A 26,817-nucleotide genomic window follows, 5' to 3' on the forward strand; every position below is an offset into this window, starting at 1 on the left:
TGACACCTTCTCTTTTTCTGTAACAACTTAGAAAAGAGAGCAAATAAACCTCATTTTGTTGATGATGCACTTTTCTGTCACTTTGTTTAGCGAGAAATTGTCAGATGTATTCAAAGCAGTGTCAGTCTTCCCTGAACTCCACACAATGCCCTATGGCTCGTCGTACCGTCTACCAGTCAGGGCCGCGCAGATGGCTCATGCTGTCAAATGCTTTGAAAAGTCAACTGAGTTTTCATTATAATCTTTCCCAGAGATGTGCACAAAACCAAAAATAAAACATGTACTGTACATAAAGCGATGACGGATGACGTGGGCTTTGCCACTGTCCTACATCTTTCTTAATTCATCAGATCACTTGCAGAAATCCTTAAAGAGGAGTTCCACCTAAAAATGGAACTTCCTCTTAACCCACTCCTCGCCCCCTTACATGCCACATTTGGCATGTAATTTTTTTTGGGGGGGGAGTGGGGGCTTCAGGAGAAGGGGACTTCCTGTCCCACTTCCTCCTTCCGCCGGGGGGCTGTGTGATACATTTGCCTATATGTCTCAGTTTACTGCTCCCTGCTAGCCAGGTTATTGATGTGCTAATGTCCCCTCACTATTTCTAAAGGTTAATTGATCTATTGTGTTGTGTGAAGGAGAGCTGGGTTTAAGTGGCTTGGGTTAATTATTCTGATTGCTTCATTGTGGTAATTATCTCTCTATATGCGGGGTCGAGCGGTCTGGTTGATGTATTCAGTACAGCTAGTGCTCAGCGTCATTTATGTCATTGTCTAAAGAAAATGTGTTTCAGCATCGGCCCCGTCGTGTCTACCTATAATCTGTATGGAAGCCCCAGTGTGAGGGGGGCGGAGATTTGTCATTGTAACAGTTTTGGAAATGACATATAAGCTGTGTGTGTTATAACATTAAAGTCTGTGTTGTTCAAGCAGTAAGCTTGTCTCATGTGTGGCTTTCTGGGCGATTCCAGGGATATCCCTCCTCGTGGAATATTGGGGTGATTTTCGTTATGGGAAGAAGGGAACGTTGACGGGGATATCATACCGATACCGTCACAATTGGTTGGTAGCAGTGGGATTTTTCCCTTCTATTCCCCTTCACACCCGGATTCCAAGCAGACACTGGAAGAACTACTGGAAGTTCGTGGAAGGATTGCTAGCAACAAAACCAAGCGGGTCATCATAGCAGAATCAATGGAGCTAGACCAGGAGGACGGGATTGCAGCAACGCCAGCAGTACAAGAGATGGAGACACCAGTGATTCAGGAGGAGGAATCGCCAGCCAACAAGCTAATGAGAGAGAATCTAGCGTGGTTCGGCCCGAACCCAACGCCAGATGTGATACTGAAAGTGATGGACATGTTAGTAAACGCAGAGCTACAGAAGGATAAACAAATAAGGGACGCAGAGCTACAGTTAAAACTGGCAGCAGTCCAACAAGCAGCCGCACCTTCTACGAACAGTGAGTACAGCACAGCAGACGCAAGGAAGATTCCGTTTAGCGCTTTTAAAGCTTTTGATGAAAAGGACTGTGAGATTGATAACTTCCTGGCGGATTTTGAGCGACAATGTAACCTGCACCGAATAGCTAGAGGAGACTGGGTTGCAATATTGTCAGGCAAACTGTCAGGCAAAGCTTCTGATGCTTTCCGGACCGTGCCAGATCAGGATATTCATAGCTACGCCCGGGTTAAAGAAGTGCTCCTGGCTCGTTATGCAGTAACCCCAGAGTCCCACCGACAGAAGTTCAGGGACTCACGCAAAACCACGAAAGACTCTTACGCGGAATGGGCATGCCAGTTGTCCCTGTCGGCCTCTAACTGGGCTAACAGCAGCCAGGCCACCACCGCAGAGGACATTTTGCAACTAATGCTCCTGGAGCAATTTTACAATCACATCCAGACGGACGTCAAGGATTGGGTGAGAGATCGCAGGCCCATGACTCTACCAGAGGCCGCGAAGTTGGCGGATGAATATGCAGATACTCGCAAGACGAACCAGGTCACACCACAGGAACAACCTCCACCACAAACGGTGCCCTCACACCCACCAACCGCTAGATACCAACCTCCTAACAGACCGGTGACATCTAGCCCTCGCTATCATCGCCAGGAGGACAACGAACAACGCTGCTTCCGGTGCAAACAGTTGGGTCACTTCAAGCAGAATTGCCCCATGAATGACAACACCAGGTCAAATTGGTCTCAACCTGGGTACCGCCCACCAGCAGCAGCCCATTGTGTAGACTCGGCTTGGGATCCAAAGGAGCTGGGTCAGGAAGAACCATTGGGCACCCCTTACGAAGCCCTCATGGTACAATCTGTTATTACGGACAACAGGGAACACCATTGTCAGCTGGTCATGGGCGACAGCCCTGAGCCGGAGGGGCCCTGGAGGGAGCTGGGCAGAAAGAGGCACCGCCGGCCACCCTTCAAGAAGAAGAGGTACTGGAAGCCGTATAATAAGCTGACCTGGGAGGAGAAGAAGCGACTGGAGGAGAGGGAGTCGCAGCGGGCGTCCCAGATGCGTGCCGAGATGTTCGCCAAGGGCCCACCGGTGGCCCCTTACACCACCACCCAGTTCCTGATGATGAAGGACCACGTGGAGAGCCTGCAGGACATGAGCAAGCAGGAGCTGATCCGTGAGTACATAGAGCTGGAGGAGTGCATAAGCCGCATGGAGGAGGAGAACAACCACCTGAGGTCACAGCAGCATGAACTGGAGATGGAGCTGGAGAAGCTCCAAGAGGAGAACCGGCGGCTGCGGAGGGAGCAGGGGGTGGCTGACCTTATGGGGCTCTGATTCCCCTCCCCCCCCGGACTCTGAGCACCAGTGCTACAGCATTTCAACAAATATAACTTTTTCTTTTTATGAATCTCCTGGGATTGTCACTTCAGAGCCATAACCTGCCCCCTCCCATAGCGGGACACCTAGACGGCGGCGCACAGACCCATTCGCTGTCTTCACACTGACTTCTGGTGACTTTGCAGATCGCACAAAGACTTTGGGACTGACCGGCGTGTGATCTGACGACCCGGTGACATACCTGAGTCTGAAGCAGTTGCCAAGGGAGGTCAGTCATGCCAAACGGAGTTAACCTCTGACTAATAGCTCTGAACCCGTCAACCCTACTGGACCAGGGAAGGTCCAACCGGGTTTGCCGGAGCAGGGAGCAAAAGGGGGGCCATTGTGATACATTTGCCTATATGTCTCAGTTTACTGCTCCCTGCTAGCCAGGTTATTGATGTGCTAATGTCCCCTCACTATTTCTAAAGGTTAATTGATCTATTGTGTTGTGTGAAGGAGAGCTGGGTTTAAGTGGCTTGGGTTAATTATTCTGATTGCTTCATTGTGGTAATTATCTCTCTATATGCGGGGTCGAGCGGTCTGGTTGATGTATTCAGTACAGCTAGTGCTCAGCGTCATTTATGTCATTGTCTAAAGAAAATGTGTTTCAGCATCGGCCCCGTCGTGTCTACCTATAATCTGTATGGAAGCCCCAGTGTGAGGGGGGCGGAGATTTGTCATTGTAACAGTTTTGGAAATGACATATAAGCTGTGTGTGTTATAACATTAAAGTCTGTGTTGTTCAAGCAGTAAGCTTGTCTCATGTGTGGCTTTCTGGGCGATTCCAGGGATATCCCTCCTCGTGGAATATTGGGGTGATTTTCGTTATGGGAAGAAGGGAACGTTGACGGGGATATCATACCGATACCGTCACAGGCTGCAAAGGCGATTAAGCTTAATCGCCTTTTGGCAGCCCCTCCCTGTAGGCGATCGCCTAGGACACGTGACAGGTCCTAGGCGATCACCTGTCCAATCAAACAGCGCAGCGCCGGGCCACTCGCGCATGCGCAGTGCCGCTCGCGCATGCGCAGTGGGTGCCCGGCCGTGAAGCCGAAAGCTGTCACGGCCGGGTGCCCACAGTGACAACAAAGACGCCGGCCTGGCAGGGGGGGAGAGGAGCGGAGCCCTGGCCGGCGCGTCGCTGGAACGCTGGAACAGGTAAGTGTCTGTTTATTAAAAGCCAGCAGCTACACTTTTTGTAGCTGCTGACTTTTAATAAACATAAATATTGCCTGGAACTCCCCTTTAAAGAGAACCTAGATTGAGGAGGATGCTCCTGAGGCCCCGTACTCACGACCAAACATGTCTGCTGAAACTGGTCCGCGGACCAGTTTCAGCAGACATGTTTGGCCGTGTGTAGACACGAGCGGACCATTTTCGGGCGGATCGGACAGGTTTCCAGTGGACAACTGTTTCCTGGACTTGTTTAAAACAGTCCGCTGGAAACCTGTCCGCCCGACATGTACGGTCGTCTGTACAGACCTACCGTACATGTCCGGCCGCCCGCCATCCCTCGCATGCGTCAAATGACTTCGATGCATGCGTGGAAGCATTTAAAAGGCAGGCCCGCCCACGTCGCCGCGTCATTGTCGCAGCGACACCGCGTCATCGGCACGGCGACACAGCGGACACGCCCCGCGTATTGTTTACGCGCGGAGTTCTGTTCGATGGTGTGTACATCCATCGAACAGAAGTCCCCGGGCAGACATGTCCGATGAAAACGGTCCGCGGACCGGTTTCATCGGACATGTCTGCTCGTGAGTACAAGGCCTCTGGCCCCATTCATACCTGAGCGTAGAGTTTTTGAGCGTTTTTCCGGCCTTTTGTCGCGCGTATTCGCACATATTTGCATGTTTGCATACAGCGTTGTCCGACGTTTTTGAACTTTGTCGTTTTTTATTTTAGCCAGTAGGAAAAATTTCATCTCTTTCATCATTTTTTGCTATATTTGTAGATTTTTTTGTATCTTCTTCCTGTGTGAATATTCTATTTCACAGAACAGATTAAAGCGATAAAACACCCGTAGAAACGCTCTTTGTCGCGCTAGACGCTTGAATCGAGCATTTTCATTAGTTCCTATGGGAATACAAACGTTCAAAAATGCCCAAATCAGCCCAATTTGCGCGACAAAAAAGGGTCCAGAACTTGTTTGAGCTTCAGGCGTTCGGCTTCAGGCGTTTTGGAGTGGAGATGTGAACCATCTCCATTGAGAATAATGGATTTTTTCCCCTCCAGCGTTTTATAGCTTCAGGCTTCAGGCTACAAAACGCTCAGGTGTGAATGGGCCCTTAAAAAGCCATCAGAGGGCAAAGAATTAGTCATCGGTATTACCAAAAGTTTGTCTGCAGATGATCTTTTCCCCATTACTGACTTGCCATTCCTTGTTCTGCACTGTCTTTGTAAAGTTAAGAAGGTCATCTTGGTAGAGGAGCAGGGCTTTGCTTCCCTAAGGCCTCTTCCACACGAGGCGGACTCTATCTGTACGGAGTCCGCCAACTCCTGACGGCTCAGCGGGAGATCTCTCCGCTGATCTCCGCTGAGCCAGCGGATGACAAGTCCCTCTCTGCTCACTGAGCGGGGAGGGGCTTGTGCAGCGTCGAGTCTCCTATGGAGAGATCTGATGAAAACGGACAGCATGTCCGTTTTCATCAGATCTCACCCGATCAGATCCGCCATGGACGCCAATGACATCCGGTTCTCCATAGTCATGCGTGGAGCGCCCGGTCAGGTCTGCCGTGTGAAAGGGGCCTTAGTCAGAGCTGCCTCTTGATCAGGGGCAGATCCAGAGTCTAGTCTCGGGAGGGGCACTGCTAGAAAATACGTTTTTGGGGGTAAAATGTATCAGGGAAATGGCTGGTGTTGAGGCTTCAATCATCACGGCACCATGGTTGTTATGGTGTCAGGATGATTGAAGCGCATTATTTCTATTATTACATTGTTATACAAAATGAAATAGTTCAACTCACCATAATGCAGAATCAGTGGGAGCCCCGAGTGTGTCACTTGCCACTGTTGCCTGCCACCAAATACGGATTGTCACCTACCACGTCGCCTGTCACCAGATGCAGATTGTCACCTGTCACTTAACCTGTCACCTGCCACACATTGCGGATTGTCACCTGCCACCAGATGCAGATTGTCACTTGCCACGTCACCTGCCACCAAATTCAGATTGTCACTTGCCACTTCACTTGTCACTTGCCATGTCGCCTGTCACCAGATGCAGATTGTCACCTGCCACGTCACTTGCCACACGTTGCGGATTGTCACTTGCTACGTCACCTGCTACCAAATATGGATTTCCACCTGCCACGTTGCCTGTCACCAGATGCAGATTGTCACTCGCCACATCCCATGCCACACGTTATGGATTGTCACTTTCTTTGTCCCAGAGTCAGGTAACAGAGAAATTATGTAATCTCTCTGCTGCCACGGCTGCCTTCACAGTGAGGACGGAACTGCAGGGATGCAGTGCGGGCCCCAAGAGATGATGTCATCTCTCTGCTCCCCCACCTGCCGGCTCCCTGATTGGCCAGCAGAACACTCAAACATCGAGCCGCACAGCTGCTCACTCACGCGCTCTCTCACCTGCCCGCTCACCAACCGAGACGCCCGCTGTCTCATCAACAGAGCCGCCCGCTGACTCTCTCACCCACGGTGCTGCCCACTCACTGTCTCACTCACCCGCATTCTCGGAGGGGGCATTTTCCCAGTTGCCCCACCCCTGGATCAGCCCCTGCTCCCGATGACTAGCGATATTATGATTATTGGGGTAATAATCAAGGAGCACCAGCCAAGGTCAAAGACCAGATCTACAGAATGAATGAAGCAGAAGCAGGGACATCCTTGAACTGCAGGTCCTCAGGTACAGTTTCTCCTCCAGTAAGAAACTGAACAGCACAGTAGTGACATTTACAAACCCCATTACAAATCTCCTGAGACTAGCAGTCAGAGGCAGCAGTGCCTTAGATTAGGGGTAGGCAACCTCGGACCTCCAGCTGTGGTGAAACTACAAGTCCCATGAGACATTGCAAGACCTTGACAATTGGAGGCATGACTCCTAGAGGCAGAGGCATGATGGGATTTGTAGTTTCACCACAGCTGAACAGCCTGCAGCTATTAACCCAGCCAGGGCATTTATCCGGAAGATAATAGAATGGCAGCTCACAAATACTGGATATGATGAGGCATAAACCGCACAGCAGACAACAAGGGAGACTCAATCAAGGATATACTGTATGCCAAGCGTTACCCAAAAATGAAAGGAACTCACCATAGTATGAATTGTACCATACAGAGTTTATTAAAGCTTAAAAGTTACACTTATGGAAAGATAAAATTGCCAAATAGAATGCCGGCCGGCTTGCAAACACCCGTCCACTGAGATACAACGCAATGACGTCAGCACGCCAAACCTCCCAACACGCGTTTTGTCACAATCTGACGTCGTCTTGGGCAGCACCTGTGTCCGGATCATGTATATATACGTGATCCGACACTTTCTGAGTAGGGGGCGTTCATGCTTGCCGCTGGCGGCTCGCTTCTCCGATTGGTGGGTACAAGTTACCTGATGTCCACTGGCACCCTAAAAAGTTACTATAATTCAAGTTTTATTAAGACAAAACGTTTTTGTTTTTTTCATTATGGATGAATGAGGTAGGTTGCAGCCTGTGTCCATTGCAAATACTCTTTAAGAAACGTATGCACTTATTTTAATGTTCATTATTTCCAGTTCAATCATTTTTTTTATGTTTTACATTTCAGTTTAATCATTTTTCCAAGCTGGACGAATATAACTACAGGTATGTAAAAATTATTATACCTGAACTTCTAAAGCCCTAACACTCCACTATGCAAATATCAACCAAGATACTATGGTCAAGAGACCCGACCTGCTTCCCATGTGCCAACCATTGTCCTATAAGGCCTCGTACAGACGAGCGGACCTGTCCGATGAAAATGGTCCGCGGACCGTTTTCATCGGACATGTCCGCTGGGATCATTTGGTCTGATGGCTGTACACACCATCAGACCAAATTCCCCGCGGAGAGATTACGCGGTGACGACGCGGTGACGTGGCGGCGGCGACGATGACGCGGCGACGTACGCGACCCCGGAAGTTCAATGCTTCCACGCATGCGTCGAATCACTTCGACGCATGCGAGGGATTTCGGCCGAGCGGACATGCCCGATGAGTCGTACTGACCATCGGACATGTCCGGCGGACATGGTTCCAGCGGACATGTTTCTTAGCATGCTAAGAAACATTTGTCCGCTGGAAACCTGTCCGGTCGGCCGGAAAATTGTCCGGTCGGCCCTACACACGACCGAACATGTCCGCGGAAACTGGTCCGCGGACCAGTTTCAGCGTACATGTTCGGTCGTGTGTACGAGGCCTTACTGTGCTGGACATCTTATTGACCAATTGAAAGTGCTTAAAGCGGAGGAGGTAGACTTAAACACTAGCCATCTATCCACTGTAGGACAATCTGAGAACCCCATGGACGGAGAATGTAGACTTCTAAAAAAAAAACTATCTGGAACAATGGATACATCTAAAGAGAGAACATTGATTTTCACTGTAATCTGTGCATTGTGTCATAACTCATTAGCTGCTATTGATTACGCACCATAAAGTTAATGGATGCACTGTAGGGCACACAGAGAAGCAACGACCTTGGCATTACGTCAGGCATATTTCAGCCACACGCAGAAACACGGAACTACAACACAGCTGTGTGTGGGGAGAAGTTCCGTTCGTAAGACCGCTTTGTTTTACTGGAGCTCGGGATTCTTTAGAAGAGGAATATCAATCACTTACAGTGCCTTGAAAAAGTATTCACACCCCTTAAATTTTCCAAATTTTGTTATGTTACAACCAAAAACATAAATGTATTTTATGTGATAAACCAACACAAAGTGGCACATAATTTTGAACTGGAAAGAAAATGATAAATGGTTTTTAATTTATTTTACAAATAAATAAGTTAAAAGTGTGGCGTGAATTTGTATTCAGCCCCCTTTACTCTGATACCCCTAACTAAGATCTAGTGGAACCAATTGCCTTCAGAAGTCACCTAATTAGTAGTCCATCTGAGTGTAATTTAATCTCAGTATAAATATGGCTGTTCTGTGAAGCCCTCAGAAGTTTGTTAGAGAACCTTAGTGAACAAACAGCATCATAAAGGCCAAGGAACACACCAGACAGGTCAGGGATATTGTTGTGGAGAAGTTTAACTAGTTAAGCCCTGAGCCTGTTTTTCAGATTCAGTGTTTACGAGACTAAAACATTTTTTTTTGCTATAAAATTACTTAAAACCCCCAAACATTATATATATTTTTTTCTAACACCCTAGAGAATAAAATGGCAGTCATTGCAATACTTTTTGTCACACCGTATTTGCGCAGCGGTCTTACAAGCGCACTTTTTTTTGGAAAAAATTCACTTTTTTAAATGAAAAAATAAGACAACAATAAATTTGGCCCAATTTTTTTACATATTGTGAAAGATAATGTTACGCCGAGTAAAATGATACCCAACATGTAACGCTTAAAAATTGCGCCCGCTCGTGGCATGGTGTCAAACTTTTACCCTTAAAAATCTCGATAGGCGACGTTTAAAAAATTCTACAGGTTGCATTTTTTGAGCTTCTAGGGCTAGAATTATTGCACTCGCTGTAACGATCGTGGCGATACCTCACTTGTGTGGTTTGAACACCGTTTTAATATGCGGGCGCTACTCGCGTATGTGGTCACTTCTGTGAGCGAGCTCGTCGGGACGGGGCGTTTTTAAAAAAAAAAATGTTGTTTTCTTATTTATTTTTATTTATTTTTATAATTTTTTACACTGAAATAAAAAAAAATATATATCACTTTTATTCCTATTACAAGGAATGTAAACATCCCGTGTAATAGAAAAAAGCATGACAGGTCCTCTTAAATATGAGATCTGGGGTCAAAAAGACCTCACATCTCATATTTAGGCTTAAATGCAAAAAAAAAAAAAAAAAAAAAAAAAAATTGAAACTGTCATTTTTTCAAATGACAAAAAAAAAAAATGTTTCTTTAAGACGTTGGGCGGGACTGACGTTTTGACGTCACTTCCGCCCAGCAGAGCTATGGGGACGGGTGAAGGAGATTTTTCCCTCACTCGCACCCCCAGTCAGCAGCCGAGCGCACACGATCTCCTCCGCCGCTACCGACGGCTACGGTAAGCGGCGGAGGGCGGCGAATCCGCCGTGGAGACCGCCGTTATCGTTGACAGGACCGCCCACTGAAGAGATGAATACCGAGATAGCCATCTTTAAAGTGCCGACGTATAACGACGGTGGGCGGTCGGTAACTAGTTAAAGCAGGGTTAGGTTCTAAAAAAAATATCCCAAGCTCTGATCATCTCACAGAGCTCTGTTCAATCCATCATCCGAAAATAGAAAGAGTATGACACAACTGCAAACCTACCAAGACATGGCCATCCACCTAAACTGACAGGCCGGGGCCGGGCAATGAGAGCATTCATCAGAGAAGCAGCCAAGAGGCCCATGGTAACTCTGGAGGAGCTGCAGAGATCCACAGCTCAGGTGGGAGAATCTGTCCACAGGACAACTATGAGGCCGCATACAGACGACCGAGTTTCTGCAAACTGAAGCCGGGGGGGGGGGGGGTGGATGCCTTTATCCAGCCCTTGGGGCATTATTCCTCCCACTGTCAACAACAGTGGGGCAGAGTTCCTGCTGATAATGGGGCACTATTCCTCTCACTGACACCAATGGTGGGACACTAATCCTCCCATTTACACACCAGTGTTAATGCACAATTCCTCCCATATATACCAGTGATGGGGCACAATTCCTCCAACTGACAATAATGATGGGGCACTATTCCTTCCACTGACACCAACGATGGGACACTATTCCTCTACTAACACCAATGATGGGGCACTATACCTTCCACTGACACCAACGATGGGAAACTATTCCTCTACTAACACCAATGATGGGGCGCTATTCCTCCGCTGACAACAATAGGGCACTATTCTTCCCACTGACACCAACAATGGGGCACTTTTCCTCCCACTGACACCAGTGATGGGGCATTATTCCTCCCATTGATACCAACGATGGGACACTATTTTCCCAAATGCCACCAGTGATGGGGTACTATTCCTCCCACTGACATCAGTGACGAGGCACTATTCCTCCCATTGACACTAATGATGGGGCATTATTCCATCTATTTACACCAATGATGGAGCACTATTCCTCTCACTGACACCAGTTATGGGGCACTATTCCTCCCATTGACACCAATGATGGGACACTATTTCTCCAACTGACACCAATGATGGAGCCAGTGCCGGCCCAAGACATTGTGCTGCCTGGGACCAAGAATGAAATGCTGCCCCCCCCCAAAAAAAATCACGTCATGGCTCTATACATGTATAAAGAGGACCTGTCATGGCTCTATTCATGTGATAAAGACAAAATTGCTTAAGGAAAGCAACCAATGGTCGGACTTTATAGGCAACACAGACAGGAATAGCAAAAAATATATAATTTTGTTACAAAGTAGTTACATAAAACAACATTAAAAAGAAAAACATACAAGATGTCAGATATGTATGTTGCCTATAAATGTCCCCTGTGCGTCTACGCGTTTCGCCATGAGGCTTCTTCAGGACAGACAAGAGAGGAAAATAGTCAAAGTCATCCGAACCACATAGGCATAGGCATAGATATATCCTGTACACAGGCTGTCTCCCGGGGGCAAACGCTGCTATCCAATCTGCCATAATGAGTAATAACATTGTACTGGGGACACGGACGGGGCGGTATTAGGATCATAAGAATTTGTGGGTAGAGTAGGAGGGAGCGGCAATGCAGAGGGCTGGAGAGGTGGAGTTCCGATCGGAGCCGAGAGCTAGGGGGAACAGATTCCGATGGACAACCATTCTCGGCACAACAGGTTCCTCAGAGGGAGCGGCGCCTGCCTTTCTCACTCGCAGACTGCTCCCCTCCGGCTGTGAGTGTCCTCACAGGCAGCGGAGTGGGCTGTCTGGCGGGTGGCAGAATTCTGCCCCCCTAAAAGTGCTGCCTGGTACCCATGATACCACCCGGTCCCATCATAGGGCCGGCCCTGGATGGAGCACTATTCCTCCCACTGACACCAGTGATGGGGCACTATTCCTCCCATTGACACCAATGATGGGGCACAATTTCTCCCACTGACACTAGTGATGGGACATTATTCCTCACATTGATACCAACATTGGGACTCTATTTTCCCAAATGACACCAATGATGGGGCACTATTCCTCCCATTGACACCAATGATGGGGCACTATTTCCATCTATTTACACTAATGATGGAGCACTATTCCTCCCACTGACACCAGTGATGGGGCACTATTCCTCCCATTGAAACCAATAATGGGGCACCATTCCTCCCACTGACATCAATGATGGGGCACTATTCCTCCCCCCTAATACCAATGATGGGGCACTATTCCTCCCCGCTAATACCAATGATGGGGCATGTTGTACTCCCAGTGGCCACAGTCCAGGCCCGTAACTTATGAACTACAGTAAAGTGGCCCTTTGTTTAGAAAGTTTGGAGACCCCTGGTCTAAAGTCCCTCCATGAATCCCCTGTGAAGTACAGTAGAGATTTCCTGAACCATCTCAGCAGAACCCCGGTGGATTTTGTTCTTTGAAATGTCAGAAAAATGGAAAGAATGCTGAGCCGGCAGATGCATTGCTGGAGTGTAAAGAGCTTTGCTGCACCAAGGAGGACCTGTCACGCATTCTTAGTAAATGAGAAGCTTTTCTACAAATAACGGAAAACGCACAGAATGAAGAGCGCCAAGCAAACAGCATCTATTATTTATGTAAGTCAGGAACAGATGTCAGCTGAATGAAGTCAGCTCAACGTCCTCATAAAAGGTATAATAATAGGAAAATAGAAAATAAATATTTTCTGTGAAGTAACTGAAAAATATATATCCATGTGACATGGAAATGATAGGATGTGACACTCTAATATGCAAACATCATTTTCAGTAAAGAAAGCTGGGAGCTGGAACCTTCCTCGGTATTTGTACTTAGGGGGGGGGGGGGCTCACCCTCTCCATGTAACAGAGGTTGGAAATGGCTGTTGAAGCCTTCAACCTAGGGTCATCCATACGTTTGCGGCGAATGCGTTTTTTAGACACATTTTTGCGTTTTTGTACATGCTTTTTTTTCTCTTTAACTAATTGCGTATAGCTGGTTGTTAAGGAGCAGGCCAGGAAGTCGGCTGTCGCTTCCTTAACAACCAATGAGTCATCAGCTGTCAGCAGGGTTCCCCGCTTGCAGCTGAACGTAAAAACAAGAATTGGCAGCAATACAAAAAAAAATCGGGGAAAAAAACGTTTTGGGGTCCCACACCAACCCATTCCGGTCTGGTATGATTTTGAGGGGAACCCCATGCCAAAAATATTTAAAAAAATGGTGTGGGGTCCCCCCTAAAATCCATACCAGACCCTTATCTGAGCATAAGGCCAGGCAGGTCAGGAAAGGGGGGGAGAGTGAGTGAGAAGCCCCCCTCCTGGACCATACCAGGCCACATGCCCTCAACATTGGGGGGGGGGGGTGCTTTGGGGCAGAGCCGCCAGCCAGGGTTGTGGGGAAGAGACTCACATTGAGGGCATATGTCCTGTTATGGTCCGGGGGGGTGGGCGAGGGGGGTGCTTGCTCGACCCCTCCATTTCCTGTCCTACCAGGCTGCAAGAATTTCAGGCAATACAAAAAAGTCGTGTGTCGCTTCCTAAACAACCAATAAGTCATCAGCTGTCAGCAGGATTCCCCGCTTGCAGCTGAACGTAAAAACAAGAATTGGCAGCAATACTAAAATCAGGGGGAGAAAAGTTTTAATATTTAAAAAAATGGCGTGGGTCTCCCCTAAAATCCATACCAGACCCCTATCTGAGCATAAGGCCAGGCCGGTCAGGAAAGGGGGGGGGGAGTGAGCGAGAAGCCCCCCTCCTGGACCATACCAGGCAACATGCCCTCAACATTGGGGGGGGGGGGTGCTTTGGGGCAGAGCCACCAGCCAGGGTTGTGGGGAAGAGACTCACGTTGAGGGCACATGGCCTGTTATGGTCCGGGGGGGGGGGCTCGCTTGACCACTCCCTTTCCTGTCCTACTGGGCTGCAAGAATTGCCGGCAATACAAAAAAATTGTGAAAAAAACTTTGGGGTCCCACCCCCCAATCCACACCAAGCCTTTCGGGTCTGGTATTGATTTTGAGGGGAACCCCATGCCAATTTATATTTAAAAAAATTTATATTTTAAAAAATGCCGTGGGGTCCGCCCTAAAATGCGCATAAGGCCAGGCATGTCAGGAAAGGGGGGTGAGCGAGCTCCTGAACTATACCAGGCCACATGCCCTCAACATGGGGGGGGGTGCTTTGGGGCAGAGCCATCAGCCAGGGTTGTGGGGATAAGGTGCTTTGGGGGGGCAGAACATTCCCACACATTGAGGGCATGTGGACTGTTATGGTCCGGGAGGGGGGGGCACTCGCTCGACCCCTCCCTTTCCTGTCCTGCTGGGATGCATTCTCAGTTAAGGGTCTGGTATGGATTTGGGGGGGGGCATACCATTTTTTTTTTTTTACAAGCCCACTCCTTAACAACCAGCTATACACAGTTTGTTATGGAGGGAAAGAAAATCCAAACCGCATGTAAAAGAGCATCAATAATGGTGCACAGAGTGCAGAAACTTCTAGGAAGCCAAGATGTCTGTGAAGGTTCTCATTATGTACCCATGTAAATAGGCAACTTCAACTGGACTTGTTCTGTAATGTGTTATATCTATCTATCTATCTATCTATCTATCTATCTATCTATCTATCTATCTATCTATCTATCATAATATATCTCTTGATTTATCTATCTATCCATGTATGTATTTATCTATCTACATAGCTATCGATCTTGATATATATTTATATCAATCTATCAATCATCATCATATTTCTCTTGATCTATCTATCTATCTATCTATCTATCTATCTATCTATCTATCATCATATTTCTCTTGATCAATTTATCTATCTATCTATCTATCTATCTATCTATCTATCTATCTATCTATTTATCTATCTATCTATCTTCATATATCGCTTGATCTAGCCATCTATCTATCTATCTCTCTCTCTTGATCTATCTATCTATCTATCCATCTTGATTGATTGATATATAATATATATATATATATATATATATATATATATATATATATATATATATATATATATATATATCATCATATATCTCTATCTATCTATCTCTCTTGATCTATCGATCTATCTATCTCTCTTGATCTATCTATCTATCTATCTATCTATCTATCTATCTCTCGTGATCTATCTATCTATCTATCTATCGCTCTTGATCTATCTATCTATCTATCTATCTATCTATCTATCTATCTATCGCTCTTGATCTATCTATCTATCTATCTATCTATCTATCTCTCTTTATCTATCTATCTATCTATCTATCTATCTATCTATCTATCTATCTATCTATCTATATATCAATCATCATATATCTCTTTGTATATCTATCTATCTCTATTTATCTATCTATCTATCTATCTATCTATCTATCTATCTATCTATCTATCATAATATATCTCTTGATTTATATATCTATGTATGTATCTATCTATCTATCCACGTATGTATGTATGTATGTATGTATGTATGTATGTGTGTATCTATCTATATATCTATCTATCTTAATCTATCTTTATATCAATCTATCAAACATCATATATCTCTTGATCTATCTATCTATGTATCATCATATTTCTCTGGATGGATTTATCCATCTATATATCTATCCATCTACATCTATCTATCTATCTATCTATCTATCTATCTATCTATCTATCTATCTATCTATCTATCTTGAGCTATCTCTCTTGATCTATCTATCTTCATATATCTCTTGATCTATATCTCTCTCTCTCTCTTGATCTATCTATCTATATATATATATCTCAATCTATCAATCATCATATATCTCGTTATCTATCTTTCTATCCATCTATCTACATATATCTATTGATCTATCTATCTATCTATCTATCTATCTATCTATCTATCTATCTATCTATCTATCTATCTATCTATCTATCTATCTATCTATCTATCTATCTATCTACATATATCTATTGATCTATCTATCTATTTATTATCATATATCTCTTGCTCTATCTATCTATCTTATAGTTTATTTATGTCCCTTTCTATAACTTTAGCCTGTACATTAGTCATCTTCAGCTTACATTCCAGCTAGCATAATGCTGCAGTATTTCAGGCAGAGAGGTACACACTGAGCACCTGCTGGGAAGATGCTACAAGCAGCATCAACAGGAACTGTCATCATCCGCATGTGACCCCGGAGTCCCTGGCCGAGGACTCAGAATTCCTATGTACTGTGACATGCTACTTTCACTTCTGAAATGATTCCAACACAGATTGCAGAACTCGCATCAGGAAATAAAGGCGGCGGAGCAGATGGGTACAATCTCAATAGTCCTGATGCAAACGATGCTTTAATAGAGTCTGTTTATCTCTACCCTCAAAATGAATTATTATAGGCAGAAATAAGTAACTGCTCAGAATTAGAAACTGACCAAGACTGCCGCAGTCTGCAGTCCTGAGAATCAGAAGAGGGGTAGTTTATTTCTTAAAGGATCACTCCACTCAAAACTGAGAGTTGCTGGAAGTATATATCACCGGCTGGTTTCTTATTCCTTTGGGGCAGTGAGATCTCGGCACTCGTGTTCCCAACTCCACCTACCTGTCATCTCTTTGTTGGAGATTCTCTCTGGATTGGGGGGATTGACTGCTTGGCAGAGGGGTTAGGCTAACTTGTTGGATGCTGCCTGGGTCACCAGTGCCCATCCATGCTGGTCACTAAACTGACCTACCAGACCCCTACACTGACCCCCCTAACACATATACACTGACCCCCCCTAACACATATACACTGACCCCCCTGACACATATACACTGACCCCCCTGACACATATACACTGACCCCCCTGACACATATACACTGACCCCCCTGACACATATACACTGACCCCCCTGACACATATACACTGACCCCCCTGACACATACATTTATCCCCCTGACACATACATTGATCCCCCTAACACCTACACTGACCCTCCTGACACCTACACTGACCCCCCTGACACATACACTGACCCCCATGACACATACACTGACCCCCCCCTGACACATACACTGACCCCCCTGACACATACACTGACCCCCCTGACACCTACACTGACCCCCCCCCCTGACACCTACACTGACCCCCATGACACATACACTGACCCCCCCTGACATATACACTGACCCCCCCTGTGACATGTGACCTCTTGACACTCCTGCAGCTCAGCTCAGCCTTACCTGCGTAGTGTAGCCCAGCTCATTCCGACCACTTCACAGCAGGCTGTACGCATCAGGAAGAGAGAGCCAGGATGTGAGAGCCTCTCCTCTGCCCGGCCATTTACACCCAGTGCCCAGCGCGGCGGCAGTGTCATTCCCACCTCCTCCTGGACCCAGCGGCGCCTATGATAGATGTCCCACGTTCTCGGCATTGGACCGGTGGGACATCCATCGTAGGAGGCGGGACTATTTGTACTTCAGTAACGTCCCTCGGCCGCGCTGCATAAGCGGGAGATCATTCCCCGTTGCCCATGGAAACGGCTAGGGGCTAATAATGCTATTAGGGATTATAGAGACTCTGGGCTTTTCGGGGGCACACTCGGGGCTCCAGATTGACAGCCTCAGCTCTGTTCCTGTGTGCTGTGCGAAGGGGGGGGGGGGTCCCTAACCTCCAATCAGCTCAATCACTGAGCTCTGCAGAGTGTAACTTCAACTCTCCACCTACTTTTATCCAACAGCTCAGATAAGCTTTATAAATTCAGCACTTTGAATGGATGTAGAGAACAGAAGACTGCAGATAAACAGGTACAACTAATGTAGGATTCGTATTTTTATCTCTGTGTATCACATGAGTCCAGTCACTTTACTGGGTTAATGTAAGAGCTTACAGCCACTTTAAAGGTTTTTGTTTGCCTTCCTTTGGATCAACTGTGGGTATAGGATTGTGTATATAGGATTGTATGTTTATTTTTCCCCTTTTATTGGTTGAACTGGATGGACTTGTGTCTTTTTTTTTCAACCAGACTAACTATGTAACTATGTAAGGTGAGTTTAAATTGCTATTCGATGGCCCCTCAGGCACAGTTCACACTTGGGGTGACATGTCAGGCGACTTAGCCGCCCAACAAGTCACGCTCAGTGCAATGGAACCGTTCTAATCGGAGCGATTCAAGTGGCTACAACTTATAGAAAGGTTCCTGCACTACTTGGGGGCTTGCATTGACTTCTAGAGAAGAAGGGCCAGATCCACAGACGAAGTACGCCGGCGTATCTACTGATACGCCGGCGTACTTTCAAATTTGCCGCGTCGTATGTTTAGTTTGAATCCTCAAACCAAGATACGACGGCTTCTGGGTTAGATCCGACAGGCGTACGGCTTATTACGCCTTCGGATCTTAGATGCAATACTTCGGCGCCCGCTGGGTGGAGTTTGCGCCGTTTTCCGCGTCGGGTATGCAAATTAGCGATTTACGATGATCCACGAACGTACGCGCGGCCGTCGCATTTTCTAACGTCGTCTGTAGTCGGCCTTTTCCGGCGTATAGTTAAAGCTGGTATTTTGCGGCATATAGATAGACTTGCCATGTTAAGTATGGCCGTCGTTCCCGCGTCTAAATTTGAATTTTTTTTTTTTTCGTAAGTCGTCCGTGAATAGGGATGGACATAACTCACCTCTAAGTTAAAAAAATGACGTCCTAGCGAAGTCATTTAGCGCTATGCACGGGGGGAAATTTCGGGACGAAGCATGCGCAGTTCATTCGGCGCGGGGACAGGCTTCATTTAAATGAAACCCGCCCCCAACCCGCCCAATTTAAAATCCGCCGCCAGAAATACACTACGCCTCCGTAACTTACGGCGCAAACTCGCTGAGGATTCGAATATACGCCAGGTAAGGTACGGCGGCGTAGTGTATCTCTGATACGCTGCGCCAATCAAAACTTATGTGGATCTGGCCCAAACTTTTTTTTAGGGGAGGCTGAAATGGACTTTGATGGTACCATACAAAAAGCTTGATATAAAAAAGATTGGTATAAAAGAAAAGTTGAACATTTTATTACAATCACAATTTAAAATACATAGATTTAAAACAAAAGAGGACAAAGAAAAAAGGCTCTATAGGGTCACAATTGATGTGACACTAGAATGGTTATACCACATGGAAACAATTTGCTCGACATGTTTCGCGGAAGGAGTTACCGCTTCTTCAGGAGCTTGCATTGACTTCTATTACAGAAGTCGTTTTCAAGTCGTGCCGAGGTCACGCTGTGCGAGGCGGCTTCAGAGTCGGGCGACTTTGAAGCCACCCCAGTGCAAACCGAGACCAAAGCCCCTTTCACATGATCAGCCCACTCGGCTGATCTGAGTGGGCCACCCATTGACTTCCATGGGCAGGTGAATGTCAGTGGTGATGTGCCCACTGACACCCGCCTGCCATCAGAGCCGACAAGATCCGCTCAAAACGGATGGATGGCGATACGTTCGCCATCCGTCCAGTGGATCGGATGGAATCGGATGAAAAGCACAGGTGGTCCGTTTTTATCCGATCTCCCTATAGAGAGCAGCGGGGCTCTGACAGGTCTGTCCATGCACAGTGAGCAGAGACGGACCTGTCATCCGCCTGCTCAGCAGGGATCCACAGAGCGATCCCCCAGAGTCCGTCCAGCGGCTTTATAGGAGGGTGAGGGGGCACTAGGCATTCCACATTACTTTTCTCTTTGGAGAGCCCAAAGGTGTCCCAGGTCTGTTACAATCCTATAGCACAGCGATGGTGAACCTTGGCACCCCAGATGTTTTGGAACTACACTTATGCCCTCTGCAGTGTAGTTGAGCATCATGGGAAATGTAGTTCCAAAACATCTGGGGTGCCAAGGTTCACCATCACTGCAAAAAAAAAAGAAAATAAATGTGCGCCGCTAAAGTTTTCGGGTTTGGTGGCAACCCGAGAACCACCCTGTGTGAAAGGTGCCATGGGGTCATAGAAGCACCAATAAACTATCCTCGACCTACTCATTAGAAACAATATTTTGCTTTACTTTAGAAAGAAATATAAAAACTTTTATTAAAAAAAAATTATAAAAACAAAAACAGCAACAAAATAAATGAATAAAAAGTATATACTGTAAATAACACGCAAAAAAAAAAAGGAAGTTAGATTACAAATTGGCATAAACCAGGGGTCTCTAAACTTTCTAAAGAAAGGGACATTTTCACGTCCTTCAGACTTTACGGGGGCCGGACTGTGCTTAGGGAAAGTAAACAATGCCCGATCTTTGGTATTGGGGGATACATAGTTGGTGTCAGTGGTAGAAATAGTGCCTCATTGTTGGTGTCAGCGGAAGACATAGTGCCCCATTGTTGGTGTCAGCGGAAGAGATAGTGCCTCATTGTTGGTGTCAGTGGAAGAAACAGTGCCCTGTTGTTGGCGTCAGTGGCAGGAACTATACCTTAAGGGCCTTTAGGGGGCCGGACTGTGCTTAGTGGGAGTAAATAATGCCCGATCTTTGGTATTAGGGGGAGAAATTGTTGGTGTCAGTGGGAGGAATAGTGCCCCATTGTTGGTGTCAGTGGATGAAATAGTGCCCCGTTGGTGTCAGTGGAAGAAATAGTGCCCCGTTGTTGGTGTCAGTGGATGAAATAGTGACCCATTGGTGTCAGTGGAAGAAATAGTGCCTATTGGTGTCAGTGGAAAAAATAGTGCCTATTGGTGTCAGTGGAAAAAATAGTGCCTATTGGTGTCAATGGAAGAAATAGTGCCCCGTTGTTGATGTCAATAAAATAGATGGTGCCTCATTGTTGGTGTCAGTGGAACTATGCCTTAAGGGCCTTTAGGGGGCTTCAGGGGGGCCGGACTGTGCTTAGTGGGAGTAAACAATGCCCGATCGTTGGTATTATGGGGAGAAATAGTTGGTGTCAGTGGAAGAAATAGTGCCTCATTGTTGGTGTAAGTGGAAGAATAAGTGCCTCATTGTTGGTGTCAGTGGAAGAAATAGTGCCCTGTTGTTGGCGTCAGTGGCAGTAACTATGCCTTAAGGCTTAAGAGACTTTAGGGGGCCGGACTGAGCTTAGTGGGAGTAAACAATGCCCGATCTTTGGTATTCGGGGGAGAAATTGTTGGTGTCAGTGGGAGGAATAGTGACCTATTGTTGGTGTCAGTGGAAGAAATAGTGCCCCATTGGTGTCAGTGGAAGAAATAGTGCCCATTGGTGTCAGTGGAAGAAATAGTGCCCTGTTGGTGTCAGTGGATGATATAGTGCCCCATTGGTGTCAGTGGAAGAAATAGTGCCCATTGGTGTCAGTGGAAGAAATAGTGCCCCGTTGTTGGTGTCAATAAAATAAATGATGCCTCATTGTTGGTGTCAGTGGAGCTATGCCTTAAGGGCCTTTAGGGGGCTTCAGGGGGGCCGGACTGTGCTTAGTGGGAGTAAACAATGCCCGATCGTTGGTATTATGGGGAGAAATAGTTGGTGTCAGTGGAAGAAATAGTGCCTCATTGTTGGTGTCAGTGGAAGAAATAGCCCCCCGTTGTTGGTGTCAATAAAATAAATGGTGCCTCATTGTTGGTGTCAGTGGAACTATGCCTTAAGGGCCTTTAGGGGGGCCGGACTGTGCTTAGTGGGAGTAAACAATGCCCGGTCTTTGGTATTATGGGGAGAAAGAGTTGGGGTCAGTGGAAGAAATAGTGCCTCATTGTTGGTGTCAGTGGAAGAAATAGTGCCCCGTTGTTGGTGAAAGTGGGAGGAATAGTACCCCATTGTGTCAGTGGCAGGAACTATGCCTTAAGGACCGTATATAAGCAAAACAAAGGGCCCATCCGCCCCCAGGGCCGCAGTTTGGAGACCACTGGCAAAAACGAAAGTACCTCAATACACCCCCCAAAACATACCCTCTAATTAAAGGGGGACATTTTATTTTTTGGGGTTGTTTTTATTTAAAGTCTAAATAGTTGAAAGAGTGAAACTGCAAGGGAAAGTAGTCATTTCATGGTAAAATCGATTTCACCCAAATCACGCCGCTCACCTTTAGCGTACAACAAGAGAAAAGAGCCGCGGCTTACCTTACAGCCAAACATCAAAGACAAAGTATTGTTGGTACAGGCAACTTTGCAGTGGCAAATCATTGGTGTAAAATTGTCTGAATAGTACCACCGGGGGGGGCATTCCATTTACAGCTGGAGCGGCGCCATCCTTCCTAGTCACCCATCCAGGTCACAGGGCGGCTGGCAACATATGCCATTCACAAGTCGGGCAGCTTCTGCGATCAGCGAGGGATTCGCCGCGTTCCATTCAGGTGTTAATAGAATTCCCGGGTGATGATGCAGGACTTAATAGGAATTCCCTCTTTCCACGGGCAATTGAGTTCTCGCAGGTGAAAAAAAAAAAAAGTAATAAGAAAACAAATCAGCGTGCCAAAAGCACCCAAGGCTCGTACGGCGGGGACGATGGGAATTTTAGATTTTTTTTTTTTCCAGTCCAGCTGTTTGATTTTTTTTTTTTTTCAGTCCAGCGGTTTGATTTTTTTTTTTTTTTTCAGTCCAGCGGTTTGATTTTTTTACATTTTTTTTTATTTCAAATGCAGCTTTGGGAGTCAGCCAGCCGGCTACTGCAATCCATGGTGGGAAAGCTGCAGAAAATCCTCAGCATCGTAGAAGGTATCCCCTGGCTAAAAGAGACTGGCATCACCGGAGGGAAAGCGGGAGCCAGTTCCTGGGGGGGTTCAGGTCCTCTGCCCAGCAACTGGGAAGCACAGCTGCATGAAGTGACCCCCCTAACAGATGGATAGAAGACACTGCAATGGTCAGGCTCTGCTCCTTCCCGTTCACAGACCAGCTTTACTTCCAGGCATCCTCTGACAGATCAAAGGCACGGAATAATTCCAGAGCTGGAGAGAGAGAGAGACGGGAGAGACTGCGGGAAGAGCCAGAGCTTGCTTTTTCCTGCAGAGCAGCCTGAACCGCGACTATAAATAATACACATTTTTTTTTTTTTGTGGCCGAACAGATGTGCGGGCTGATTAATTGGAGGCGATCTATTAGAAACGTCGTCAGCGTTAAGGCTGCATTCACACCTGAGCGTAGCGTTTTGCGACGGTTTTTACCGCGATTTGCCGCGACAAAACGCTGCGTTTTTTACAATGTAAAACGCCCAAATTCGAATGACAAAAAAGGGTCCAGAACTTGCTTGGGCATCAGGCGTTCGGCGTCAGGCGTTTTGTAGTGGAGATGTGAACCATCTCCATAGAGAATAATGTATTTTTTCCCCTCTAGCGTTTTGGGGCGTCGCGCTTCAGGCGACAAAACGCTCAGGTGTGAATGCAGCCTAATGCATTGTTTCAAATAGAAATTAAATACAAATTCTTCCGTTACATGAGAAGGAAGATTGGGGTGTTTTAGTAGTTTAAAAGCTTCAGCTCTGGGAGGTTTTTACCCCTTAAATGACAAGGCCGTTTTTGGCGATACGGCACTGCGTCGCTTTAACCACTTAGGCAAAGTACACACGAGAGGATTTATCCGCGGATACGGTCCAGCGGACCGTTTCCGCGGATAAATCCTCTCGAGGATTTCAGCGGATTTGGATCCGATGGAGTGTACTCACCATAGGATCGAAATCCGCGCCGAAATCCCCTCGCGATGACATGTCGCGCCGTCGCCGCGATGATGACGCGGCGACGAGCGCGACGCTGTCATATAAGGAATTCCACGCATGCGTCGAATCATTACGACGCATGCGGGGGATCCCTTCGGACGGATTGATCCGGTGAGTCTGTACAGACCAGCGGATCAATCCGTTGGGATGGATTCAAGCGGATAGATTTGTAGACATGTCTACAAATTTTTATCTGCTGGAATTGGGAAATTCCCGCGGATAAATATCCGCAGGAATGTACACACCATAGAATCTATCCGCTGAAACCGATCCGCTGAGATTTTTCAGTGGATGGATTCTATCGTGTGTACGGGGCCTAAACCCCCGGACCATATTGCTGGTCAAAGACCAGAGCACTTTTTGCGATTCGGCACTGCGTCGCTTTAACTGACAATTCCGCGGTCGTGCGACGTGTCTCCCAAACAAAATTGGCGTCCTTTTTTCCCCACAAATAGAGCTTTCTTTTGGTGGTATTTGATCACCTCTGCGTTTCTTTTTTTTTGCGCTATAAACAAAAATAGAGCGACAATTTTGAAAAAAATGCAATATTTTTTTACTTTTTGCTATAATAAATATCCCCCAAAAATATATATCTAAAAAAAAATATTTTCCTCAGTTTAGGCCGATACGTATTCTTCTTCTTTCTTTTGGTGGTATTTGATCACCTCTGCGGTTTTTAGTTTTTGCGCTATAAACAAAAATAGAGCGACAATTTTGAAAAAAATGAATATTTTTTTTACTTTTTGCTATAATAAATATCCCCCCAAAAAAATATAAAAAAACATTTTTTTTTCCTCAGTTTAGGCCGATACGTATTCTTCTACATATTTTTCGTAAAAAAAAAATCGCAATAAGCGCTTATTGATTGGTTTACGCAAACGTTATAGCGTTTACAAAATAGGGGGTATTTTTATGGCATTTTTATTAATATTTTTTTTTTACTAGTAATGGCGGCGATCAGCGATTTGTTTTCGGTACTGTGACATTATGGCGGAAACATCAGACACTTTTGACACATTTTTGGGACCATTGGCATTTTTATAGCGATCAGTGCTATAAAAATGCATTGGATTACTATAAAAATGCCACTGCCAGTGAAGGGGTTAACACTAGGGGGGCGGGGAAGGGGTTAAGTATGTTCCCTGGGTGTGTTCTAACTGTGGGGGGGGTGGACTCACTAGGGGAAATGACTTATCTTCTGTTCATACATTGTATGAACAGAAGATCAGCATTTCTCTCCCTGACAGGACCGGGAGCTGTGTGTTTACACACACAGCTCCCGGTCCTCGCTCTGTAACGAGCGATCGCGTGTGCCCAGTGGCGATCGCGCCCACCGGGCACGCGCACGGGAGTCAGGGGCGAGCAGGGGATGCACACGCGCCCCTAGTGGCTGCGTCGAGAGCCGACGTATAGCTACGGGCTCTCGCACAGGGGAGCCGACCTGCCGCCGTAGAACTGCGGCGGCTGGTCGGCAACCAGTTAACTGACATTTGCGCGGGCATGCAACGTTGTACCCAAATGGTTACATAGTAGCTCACCTACTACACAAGTCCATCAAGCCAACACAAGTCCATCAAATGTGTGTGATCATAGGCGTGCGCACAGGGTGTGCCAGGTGTGCCCTGGCACACCCTGATCACCCTGTACAGTAGGTGACAGCGATATTGTGTCAATCTCGCTGCATTTCTCGGCGAGATTGACCACCTACGAGCCCCGTCGCCGGGAAGGGAAAAAGCCGACATACGCCCGACTTAGAAGTGACGGGGATCCAACTTGGATTCCCGCCAATTCCAGACACTGGGCCAGATCCACAAAGAAGTTACGACGGCGTATCTATTGATACGCCGCGCAACTTCTAGTTTGCTCCGGCGTATCTTTGTTTTGTATCCACAAAACAAGATACGCCTGAAGCTGGGCTAGATCCGACTGACATACGTCTTAGTACGCCGTTGGATCTAAGGTGCATATTTACGCTGGCTGCTAGGTGGCGCTTCCGTCGATTTCCGGGTCGAGTATGCAAATTAGCTAGATACGCCAATCCACAAACGTACGTCCGGCCGGCACATTTTTTTACATCGTTTGCGTAAGGCTTTTTCCGGCGTAAAGTTACCCCTGCTATATGAGGCGTACTCAATGTTAAGTATGGACGTAGTTCCCGCGTCGAATTTAGACAATTTTACATCGTTTGTGTAAGTCGTTCGCGAATAGGGCTTTGCGTAGAATTACGTTCACGTCGAAAGCATTGGCTTGTTGCGGGTTAATTTGGAGCATGCGCACTGGGATACCCCCACGGACGGCGCATGCGCCGTTAAAAAAACCCGTCATTTACGTTGGGTCAAGACGTATTAAAATAAAACACGCCCCCATCTCATCCATTTGAATTGCGAGCACTTACGCTGACACAGTTACACTACGCCGTCGTAACTTACGGCGCAAATTCTTTCAGGATACGGGAAATACGATGTAAGTTACGGCGGCGTAGTGTATCTGAGATACACTACGCCGGACGTAAGAAAGCGCCGCGTTACGTGGATCTGGCCCACTGTGTTTTGTATGAATCATAAGGGGGAACTCCACGCCCAATTTTTAATAAGCCCCCTACGCCCAAAAAAATGGTGTGTGGGTTCCCCCAAAATCCATACCAGACCCTTATTCGAGCACCCTGGCCGGTCAGGAAAGGAGTGGGGACGAGCGAGTCCCCCCCCTCCTGAGCCGTACCAGGCCGCATGCCCACATGGGGGGGTGGGTGGATGCTTTGGAGCAGGGGGGCGCCCTGTGGCCCCCCCCACCCTAAAGCACCCTGTCCTCATGTTGATGAGGACATGGCCTCTTCCCGACAACCCTGGCTGTTGGTTGTCGGGTTCGGCGGGCGGGGGGCTGGAGCTGCGTTTCAGGAGTGGAATAAAGTGCCTCCACAGATTTACCATTGACAGTCAATTGTGCATTGTCATTTATTGACTAGCTGACCCGGGTTGATGTGATCCGCTTTTAGTTCGGTGGTGTTTTGGTTTGGAAGGCATAAACAGTTCCACTCCTGTACTTCTTTTGTGACATCTTCGTATATACACATAAGTTTTTTCCAGTGCTCTTTATTGTTAAACCA

General features: G+C 46.8%; 1 protein-coding gene across 3 annotated transcripts in view; it reads right to left on the reverse strand.

The window, feature by feature from the left end:
• DLG2 (discs large MAGUK scaffold protein 2) overlaps positions 1–26,817 on the reverse strand; it is a 2,211,856-nt gene that overhangs the window by 1,257,339 nt on the left and 927,700 nt on the right. Inside the window, exon 1 of one of the 3 annotated variants that reach the window (XM_040339980.1) lies at positions 22,127–22,279. The exons of the other annotated variants lie outside the window; for them this stretch is intronic. Within the exon in view, the coding sequence (XP_040195914.1) occupies positions 22,127–22,234 (108 nt within the window). The 5' untranslated portion in view covers positions 22,235–22,279. Of the gene's footprint in view, positions 1–22,126; positions 22,280–26,817 lie in introns of those variants that run through there. 3 annotated transcript variants of the gene reach the window in all.

This window comes from Rana temporaria, chromosome 2 (assembly GCF_905171775.1).
Source record: "Rana temporaria chromosome 2, aRanTem1.1, whole genome shotgun sequence".
Taxonomy (NCBI): domain Eukaryota; kingdom Metazoa; phylum Chordata; class Amphibia; order Anura; family Ranidae; genus Rana; species Rana temporaria.